Source organism: Kogia breviceps, chromosome 14 (assembly GCF_026419965.1).
Source record: "Kogia breviceps isolate mKogBre1 chromosome 14, mKogBre1 haplotype 1, whole genome shotgun sequence".
Lineage (NCBI taxonomy): Eukaryota > Metazoa > Chordata > Mammalia > Artiodactyla > Physeteridae > Kogia > Kogia breviceps.
In genome coordinates, this window is record NC_081323.1 from 31,450,258 (window position 1) to 31,460,309 (window position 10,052).

General features: G+C 57.8%; 1 protein-coding gene across 1 annotated transcript; it reads right to left on the bottom strand.

Moving 5' to 3' along the window:
* Nucleotides 1-268: 268 nt before the first annotated feature.
* Nucleotides 269-2,677, bottom strand: FOXA2 (forkhead box A2). Its single transcript, XM_059036877.1, has 2 exons — nt 2,591-2,677; nt 269-1,573 (listed from the first exon to the last, which is right to left on the bottom strand). Exons 1-2 carry the CDS (start codon nt 2,675-2,677, stop codon nt 269-271), a joined length of 1,392 nt encoding a protein of 463 aa, XP_058892860.1.
* Between the last annotated feature and the right edge of the window lie 7,375 nt (nt 2,678-10,052).

Consider the following 10,052-nt stretch of genomic DNA (forward strand, 5'->3'; position numbering starts at 1 on the left):
CAGTAGTGGAAACTGAGGCTTTCCTTTTTTTCTTTTTTTGACTGTTTATCTTTTTTCCCTTTCCCTCCTTATATATCATGATAGACATCCGTGTGGCCCACGTGAGGGAGGGAAGGGCTGCAGAGGGTGGGGGAGACCTCTGTTCCGGGGGCGGGGCGGGTGATGGGTCCTTCTCCCTCGCATCTTTCCAGCACCCCTTTCTCAGAGTCTCTACCCCATTTCCTGTCTCTCCCGTCTGGGTCCAGGCTAGCCAGGTCACGCCGTCTTCTTAAGAGGAGTTCATAATGGGCCTGGAGTACACTCCCTGGTAGTAGGAGGTGTCTGGGGCCAGGGTCGAGGCGTCCAGGCCCGCTTTGTTCGTGACCGGGCCCATGGCCAGGCTGCCCGGCATGGGGGACCCGTAGCCGGGGTAGTGCATCACCTGTTCGTAGGCCTTGAGGTCCATTTTGTGGGGCTGGTGGTGGTGGTGGCTGTGGTGGTGCTGCTGCTCCGAGGACATGAGGTTGTTGATGGAGAAGGGGTGGTTGAAGGCGTAGTGGTGCTCCGGCTTCAGCTGGGCCTCGGGCGGCAGGCCCGGGTGATGCGGCGGGCCCAGCAGGTGGGCCGCGGCCTGCTGCTGCTGCCCGGGCGACGGCGCCGGCTCCGCGGGGCTCAACGCCGCGGCCGGCGTCCCCTTCAGCTCCCCGAGGCCGCCTCGCTTGTGCTCCTGGCACGGGGAGGCGCTCGAGTGGGGCGATTCGGTGCCCGCCGGAGTCTCGGAGACCGGCCCGGCGGCCTCCCCGAGCTGACCCTGCGAGGCCTGGGCCCCGGCGGCCGCCTTCTTACCGCCGCCCGCGGCGCCCGCGGCCTCCTTCAGGGCCAGCTGCTTCTCGCACTTGAAGCGCTTCTGGCGGCGCAGGTAGCAGCCGTTCTCGAACATGTTGCCCGAGTCGGGGTGCAGGGTCCAGAAGGAGCCCTTGCCGGGCTTGTCGGGCGAGCGGGGCACCTTGAGGAAGCAGTCGTTGAAGGACAGCGAGTGGCGAATGGAGTTCTGCCAGCGCTGCTGGTTCTGCCGGTAGAAGGGGAAGAGGTCCATGATCCACTGGTAGATCTCGCTCAGCGTCAGCATCTTGTTGGGGCTCTGCTGAATGGCCATGGTGATGAGCGAAATGTACGAGTAGGGCGGCTTGGCGTGCGTGTAGCTGCGCCGGTACGTCTTGGGGTCGCGCGCGCGGCTCAGGCCCGCCTGCCCGTACATGGGGCTCATGGAGTTCATGTTCCCGTAGGGTGCCAGGCCGCCCATGGCCCCGGCCGCCTGCCCCCCGAGCGGGCTCAGGCTCGGGCTCAGGTGCGGCCCCATGCCAGCCACGCCGGCCGACCCGGCCGAGCCGCCCATGCCGGCCATGGCTCCCGCCCCGGGGGACATGCCGGCCAGGGACGGGCTCATGCCCGCGCCCACGTACGACGACATGTTCATGGAGCCGGCGCTCATGTTGCCCGAGCCGCTGCCCATGGCGGCCGCCGACATGCTCATGTACGTGTTCATGCCGTTCATCCCCAGGCCGGCGTTCATGTTGCTCACCGAGGAGTAGCCCTGAGGACAGAGCCCGGAGGGAGGCGCACAGCGTTAGCACCGCGGCTGAAGCGCGCCCGGCCTGACCCCCCGCCCACCCGGCCAGCCCAGGCCCCCGCCTCCAGGGAGGCCTCCGGGGAGTCCTGCTCTCGCCCGGCCCCGGCCCCGCGTCCGTTTCGCACGGAGCGCGCCGCGATCGCCCTCGGGGAGGTTGGCGCGGGGGCCGCCGCTCTGCGCCCGAGGCCGCCTCCTCGCCCTCCTGCGCCTCGCTCAGAATCTAAAAAAGAGGTCCCCGGGAGCGCCCCAAGCCAGGCATCCCAAATGCATCTCCCCTCCGCAGACTCTCCCCGACTCTCAAGCCAGCATACCGAGCAGGCGCCGCGGGCCCGGACGCCACCTCCGGCCCTGGCCAGCGACCTGTGCGACAAGGCGCAGGGCGCCTGGCGGCCTCCCGCGGAGACGATCCCAGGGTCCTCGCCATTCAGCCTTCCTCCCGGGACCCCATTCTGGGCCCCAGGGGAACCGAAGCGCGGTGTCTGCGCGCAGTCTGGGGCCAGCCGGAGGCATTGAGTGGAGGGACAGGGAGGGGACCGCGAACAGAACTACACGCGGCTGGGCTCTGCAGCCACAAACTTTCTTTCTCTTTGTCGCCTAGTCCTGGACCGTGTTTCTCTACCTCAGCCCCCAACTCCTACCCACCTTCTCCACTCCATCTCCCCACCCCCTCGCCGGCCGACCTCCCACCCCTCCCCAGCCGCGCGCTGCCAAACACAACTCTGTTAGGATAGTGCGTGGCTCGGCCACGAAGAGGATTTGGAGGCGCCGCAAGTCAATATTTGATCACAAAGTTAATATTATCTCAAGGCTAACAGTGTGTCGTATAAAAAAGAGACCCATCTGAGTCGAAGGAGGGTGGAAAAGGCGGCTGCCCGGAGCGGCTGGGGTGGGGGCCGGGGGCCGGCCGGGGAAGCGGTCCAGAGGTTGGGGCCGAGGGCGGACGCCGCCACCCCGCTTCCCCCGGCAAAGGCGAGTGCCTACCTCGGGCTCGGCATAGTAGCTGCTCCAGTCGGACGGCTCGTGCCCTTCCATCTTCACTGCTCCCAGCATACTGGAAGCCGAGTGCATGGCAGTTTAAAATTTAACAGCCCCAGCAAACGACCGGCAATCACCCCCCCACCCCCACCCTCCTTTCTAAAAAAAAGTCAGCCAAGGCACCGTCCCCTCCCTCCCTCTCGCGGTCCCTCTCTCTCGGCTCCACTCCCTCTCTCCCTCGGCCGGCCGGAGGCAGTGGTTGGAAGTGGGCGGGAGGGGTGAGTCGCGGGAGGAGGGGGCCGAGGGTGGGAGGAGGCCCGGAGCCGATCCCCGCTGCCGAAGCTCCCGCCGCCCGCCGCCGCCGCCGCCGCCACGCTCGCGGGCTGCCCGGTGGAGGCCGAGGCTGGCAGTGCCGAGCTGCCGGGAGGCGGCGGGAAGCGCGCGGCGCGGGGGCGGGTGGGGGGGGTGGAGAAGAGGAGGAGGAGGAGGAGGAAGAGGAGGAGGTGGAGGTGGTGGAGGAGGAGGAGGAGGAGGGGAAGGGAGGAGGAGGAGGAGGAGGTGTGGACCGCGCAGCGGACAAGTGCCGCAGTGACGTGGGCTGCTGGTGATATAGCGCGGCGCGCGGGCGCGGGCCTCCAATCCCCAGACCCGGGGCAGCCCATTTGAATAATCAGCTCACACCTGGGTGAGAGGGAGCCCCGGCCGGCGCCCAGCACCTGCCCTCGGCGCCCGCCCAGCTGCCCTGCGCCGCGCACGCGAAGCCCGGACTGGCGAGCGGGGCGGGTGGGCGCGTGGGCCCCTGGGTCCAGCCCCCTTTCGTCTGCGGGGAGTCCCCACGGGAGGAGGGACCCGGGAGGAGGCCACCCAGTGGAGCGGCCCAGGGATCTGGCCCCGTCCCCGTCCCATAGAGCCGGGCGCCTGGCGCGCCTGTCCGAGGGCGCGTTCGGATTCCGCGCCCGGTCTCGCCTCTTCAGAGCCTTATCAAAGCCGCATTTATTTATCCCGGATTCTTAGTTCTCAGTGCTCATTCCCTGTCAAAACAACCAACCGGTGACAGAGCCAATCTGCAAAGCGCTGTCGTATTTAGAAAAACTGTGTACACACCTTTAACTCGCCTGTTGCGGCTGCTGGGAGGCCCCTCCCGTTACAGTTAAGACCCGCAGCGGCTTCGGGAGGCGTGCGGGGCGCCGGGTCCCGCCTCCCCGGCGGGAGCCAGGCCTCCAGCGCCCGACGGGGCGGCTGGAGGGGAGGAGCCCCGTCCCACGGTCCGGGTGCCGAGCGCAGGGCGCGCGCGGCCCCGCCAGCTGCTGCGACGGTTGGGAGACTATTTGTCTCTGACAGTCAGGACGGCGTGTTTCAAGGTTACTTTTCAGTCACAACTGAGGTGCCCACAGCATTTCGTAACTAAAACAAACAGGGCAGGAGGTGGGGGACGAGGCGGGAGGAGAGAGGGGAATTAAGGAATCAATAATGGGGCATATGGAGTCCGCCTGGCTGTGGGCGGCGGTGTCTCTGTCCTCTCTGCTTTCCTGTTTTATAAGAATTAGAAACCCTAGCAACCATATTCGTCCTTTTTATTTTCGATCCAGCTTCTGAGTTCAAATGATCACCTGTCCTGGGCCAGGTACCAAGACCTCAGTGAGCCAGTTTGGGGAGGGGGCGGGGAGGCAGAATACTACAGGTGTAGTACAGGTGGACTCCCTTTCTTGGTTCTAAACCCCGGCTGGGCCGTGAGGATGCGGCCCTGCGCCCTCAACCCCAAAGAGAAAAAATAGGAAATAGTGGGTATCTGGCCCACCTGTCCAGCGTTATGGGTAATGGTGGCAGAAGACAGAAGCGAGGTGGCAGGCACGGAGCAGAGCAAGGGGAACGGAAGGCCGGGTGAGGGTCAGGCCAGAGGGCAGGGGGCGGAGCAGTAGGTGCAGGGGTACTCCCACCCCTTCCCTCTACTCCAGGGCTCTCGGGCCTGCAACGCTTTGAACTAAAGATGCAGCCGCGGCTGGTTTGACCAATTCTTAGTGAGAGCGTTAATGAACCCGCTGAGCTAGGGCCGGGGCAGAGTCCTCCACAGCCAAGGTTTGCTTCTCTCCGAAAGCCGTGCGCAGCGCAGAGTGCTTCCAGGAGGGGCAGGCCGGCCCGGTGCAGCCGGGAAGTGCGCTGGGTGCACACGTAGTGTCGGTGTGCGCAGGGGAGCCGAGGGACCAGATGCCCGGGCATCTCTCTCCGGGTCCCCGAGAGTGGGTGGAAACTACTTGATCGCCCTCCCGAGGGCTGGGGAGAGAGGGTCCTCCCTGGCCTATTTTCCAAAGCTTTCTGCGCAGGCCGAGGGCAGAAACACACACACACACACACACACACACACACACGCTCGCGCACGCGCGCGCGCACGCACAGACATACACACAGACACACCCTTCCTCCCCCCGCGGGGCGCTTCTAACATTCAGTAGGTCAGACAGACAAACCCGAGAAACAACGACAGACAGCTTTCTGGTGTGCGTGGGATTGAAAACTCAAGAGTGTCCAGGTTAACCTAGTCTGTGCGTCTATGTGTTTGTCCACTCCCCTTTTTGCTCCTGGTGGAAAATGTGGTTCTAGAAATCTCGCCACGAGCAGGACAGCGGCTCGGGGTAGGAGGGCGTGCCCCTCGGTGGCCCGGCCCCTGGTCACTGGCTTCCGCAGTGACAGGGCGCCCCCTGTCGTCCGCGCGGCCCCGGGACAGACCGGAGCGCTCACGGACCCCCGAGACCCTAACCCCGCTATCTGGACTCCCGCGCCGTCCGCCGGCCTCTCCGAGTCTCCCCGAAAACGCCTCCCGGGGGCTGGCGCTTCTTCGGGGTCCCCGACGTTCGGCGCAAACCCAGGTTGGCCTCCGCAGGCGACGGAGGCGCCGCGGGCTCGGGCGCAGCGGCCGCCGGCACCCTCCCCGGGAAGGGGAGCGCGGCCGGCGGATGCTGCGGGGAGCGCGAGCCCACGCCCCCGGTCCGCCGCCCTTCCCTGCGCGGAGGCCCGCCGAGGTGCTCCCGCCCCTGAACACGGCGCTCCTTCCCTTCCCGGCAGCTCTGGTTTCTAAAGGTTGATTCAGAGCGTCTGGCACGAGAGCCTCAGGCTGGAATGCTGTAAATTGCTCCGGGAGCTTCTCTCCAGGAAAAAGTTCGCGGGTAACTCGGGCTGAAAACAGATGTTTCCCCTGATCCCCCCTTATTTGAAACCCCACCTAGGGCTGAGACCTACAAAGATTTCTTTTGCCCGTGCCGCCTCTCTTTCCCTGCCTTGTCGTTCGGTGCTGCCGGGTTTGCGTTTAAAGCCGCCTTATGATCAATGACTGTGCTTGGATTTAGCGCCTTGGTTTTATTCCAGTCGCTGGCCCAGCGGACTTACTCGACTCAGATCTGGGCCTCCTTCGGTCTCCCTGCGATCTCCAGCAAAACTCCTTCCCCGGGGCTCTCTGTCATGTGAAACTAGCCCGTGAGGAAGGGGACATCAATAAACAGTACTCAACTTCCCTAACCGATGACCCACAAAATACCAAAGGGTGGGTGCGCTTTGGGCTGATCAATACTCCAGTTCCCTCCAGTTTCCTCCAGTTCCCGAAGCCCTTTCGAGAATAAATACCCAGGACAGACCTTGCTTTAGGGCATTACTAGGCAGGTTTGCAGGTGAAGTTAAAACAGGAGACAGAGAAAGGTGATTTAGCAAAATCTTGTGAAAATACACATTTTACCTTCAAATAACCTTTGGGTTGGCAGAAATCAGACACCCACATCTCCATTATTTACAAGGTGGAATTTTCAGGGTGCATCCCAAGTCTTACTAAAGAAGAGGCATACAGTTGTATCCAAGGTTGCAATCAACATTTCACTTTGCATGGGTTGTTATTTCTGAAATTATGTTTAAAAAAAAAATCAAGCTACTTGGCACTGAGCACTCAAGATACTTTTTTTGCTGGCTTCCATAGTCCTTTTATTTTTTTATTTTATTTTTTTTTCCAGTACGCGGGTGCTCCGGACGCACAGGCTCAGCGGCCATGGCTCATGGGCCTAGCCACTCCGCGGCATGTGGGATCTTCCCAGAATGGGGCACGAACCCGTGTCCCCTGCATCGGCAGGCGGACTCTCTTCCATAGTTCTTTGATGGCCAAAACCCTAGTTGTTTATGGGGAGGGCAATTGAAAAGATAATTAGTGAAGAATATCTTTCAAAGGAGATTTATGTGAAAAAAAATTAAAAACCCACAAGAAAGTAGTGTTGAATGTGATGTTAAAATTGAGAGGAAAGCAAGATATGGCATTGCAGGTTTATACACATGCATACAATCTACCACTCCTGGGCAAGATTCACAGGAAAAGATGGGAAATAAGTCATAATAAATAATGATAAAATGAGATAAATACGATGTTAGTAACCCTGTTTGTGTTTGGTGGTAGAATGATCTCTTCAGTCTATATTTTTTTCCTGCAGTATATTTGTGTCATTTTATTTGATTAATATTTTATGATTACATTATTTTTATTATTTTAGGGTGAAATATAGCATAAGAATATTAGATCTGATGTCATGGAAACTTTAGCAAAATAACTCATACCATGTTCATTCAGTTCTCACACATGCAAGGCAATCAGGGAAGCCACCACTTCAAGGGAGCAAGGTTTTGAGTTCTGAAAACAAACCAGCACCATGTTCTCTGACCCATGTAAGAAAGACGACTGTGCCCTCCCTGGAGTTAAGGGAGGAAGAGAAGTGATATGCACGTCAACCCCAGGTGGTGGCTAGGATAGCCCGGTGTCGGGAGCAGGTGAGGCTCTGTCCTCAGGTCCTGTTGAATGAATTTGGCACTCAGCTGTCTTCTTCTGTGCACATAGAATTCGATGGCTGTTTGGAAGGTTGGTCGTGGTAATGGATTGTGCCTCTGTTGTGGGCTTCCTCGGTGGTCAGGCTGAGCAGTTGTCGACTCCACTCCCATCTGTGTGGGTCTGTGGAGAAGATCGATGATCTGCCCATTCAGGTCCAGGGTCTGACAAATATTTCTGCCATATATTTGGCATCCTGTCCACCATTCTTGAGTTTTTAGCACGCTTCTGGTAAGTGGGACTCTTAGAGCAGGTAATTAAATTAAGTGGAAGAGATAAAAATAAAGAAATGACGACTTTGAGTGGGAATAATAACATGTCAACGTGAGTGAGAATAAACTCCTCTTTGAGGGATGCCTAAATTAAATGTATCTGCATTGGTGGCTCTGCGAGCTATTTCATACATTTGGATGTTATTCTTGGAGGGGAGCTGTTATCCGTGCCAAAAGGGCCAGCAGTAAACCTCACTGAGGACAGGAGTCATGGAGAGTCTGTCACAGACCTGAAGAATAGGACCCGGACATTATTCTTAGGAACCCAGGGAGATAATTAAGAAGCGGCCCCATTAGATCTACAAGTTACTGATTAGTTACTTGGCTGAACAAATATACTTTCAATAAGTATGAAAGGATGAGCATAGACAGATGTGGAGATCAGAGGAGGTTAGCAAGGCCTGGAGTTTGAGTCTTAGGCTTGTGAAGCGGATGTTTTCTTCTTGCTTCCATCTCAGTGATACAGGGGCTCTGCATAAGCAGAAAAGAATTAGACATAACTTGCTCTCATATTAAGTGGTGACAGTGGAGAGTAGTTTATAGATTTTTGGTCCATTTAGCAACTATTTTAATGAGTACTTACTATATTCCAGATGGCGGAGATGCCGCCTTGACCATGGTAGACAAAGCCATGTGCTTGCAGAGGTTTCTTCGCAGTGTTTCCTTCTACTTGCTCCTCTTCTTGCCTTCTTCTGCTACGTGTTCCAGCAGAACTTATTTTGCCTATGTCTTCAAGTCTCCTTTCAACGATGACCCAGGAATTTCCAAGGGCCAAAAACCCCATTCCAAAGGGCAGTCTACATCTCGCCATTCAGAATTAACCAACCTGCTGGCAGGGATGGATGCAAACCCAAGGCGAAGTGCGCTGCCTGTGTTGACCCAGAATTGATGGGAGAGCCAAAGGTTGGGTCCTCTGAAGCAGTGGGCAGGATGCCAGCAGAATGGCAGGCCACTCCAATCCCACTACCATTTGAAAACTCTCTAGAGTATCAGTTTTCCATCCTACAGGTACTAGGGGGGCTTCCGGCTCTGAGAAGGAGACAGAAGTCGACAGTGAGGTGCTCCTGCTGGCTTGAGAGCGTGCCCCATATGTGTGAGAACCGCGGCAAGTGTGTGTAATACACGTATCTATATTCACTCTTTGCCTGCTTTGCTTCCTTAGTCTTTTCAGAAGAAGGATTGTGGAGCTTCCTGAAAAGTGGGAGCTTCGTTTGACAGGGAGGGTTAGCATATTACAGCAACAGTGGCTCACTGGGGCTGGGGTAATTAAAGGGGCCGGGACCCGCCCAGCAAATTTTTATGTGCATAAAACCGCCCCTGGGGATCTTGTTAAAATGCAGATTCTGGGCAGGGGAGGGGCTTGAGAGTTGGCATTCTAACAGGCTTCCAGGTGATGGTGGGGCTGCTGGTCCTCTGACCACAGGTGAAATAGCCCCGCTTCCCTAACTCATCTTGCAGTCTGTCCTGAGCTCAGTGGTGAGACAGGCCTTGAGGAAATGTAAAGCAAGGCCACCTTCACCTCCTGTGAGTTCTCCGCTCCCACTCGCTTCTGGCCACACCGACCCTCCCCACAGCCAGAATGCATCTTCCCAGGGTTCAGAACGTGTCCGCAGCTTGGGGCGTGGAGAACGTGCTCTCAGCAGCACACCCCTCCCAGCCCCCACCTGGTATTGTCAGCTTCCCGCACCTCCCACAGCGCCTCTCCTGGGACCTCCCTGGTTGACCGGGCAGGACAGGGAACCTACAGCAATGATCAGTTGGTGACTTGGAAGCTGTCATTTTCCAAGCAAAGAAAAACGGCCTAAGCAAAGTTTCAGCTGCAATCGCACTGCGTCACAAACACCCTCCAAGGCCCCTTAACTCTCCTCCTTAAGGGAGAGAGCCCAGGGGACCCGGGCTGATCCTGCCTCCCGATGAATCTGGTGCGCTGGACTTGCCGACCTTTCCTAAACATCCCCTACCTCTTCACTGATCCCAATGTGCATTTTTAAGAAGCAAAATAGATCCAAAAGAAGAGAAAGTGACAAGGAGATTCCTGTTTATTGAGTTTCAAATGGGGTTTGCATGTCCTCCTCCTGGAAAAGACCTGGGCCTCCTGGGAAGGTGACTGGGACTGAGAATTTTCTTCCACAAGACGCTGACCCCATGCTGAACTGGCACTGCCTGCTGATGCCCAAGAAAAAGAACAAGACCAGGAGAAATGCAAGCTGAACCCACAGACACACTAAAATTACCCCCACTCCCAAGCTAGGAAACACACTGTTTCTCTTGCTTTGCCACCCAAATATTTTCCAACATGTATAATAGGAAACGTTTGGAAACTAAAATTTGAGTCTCAAAGATGAGA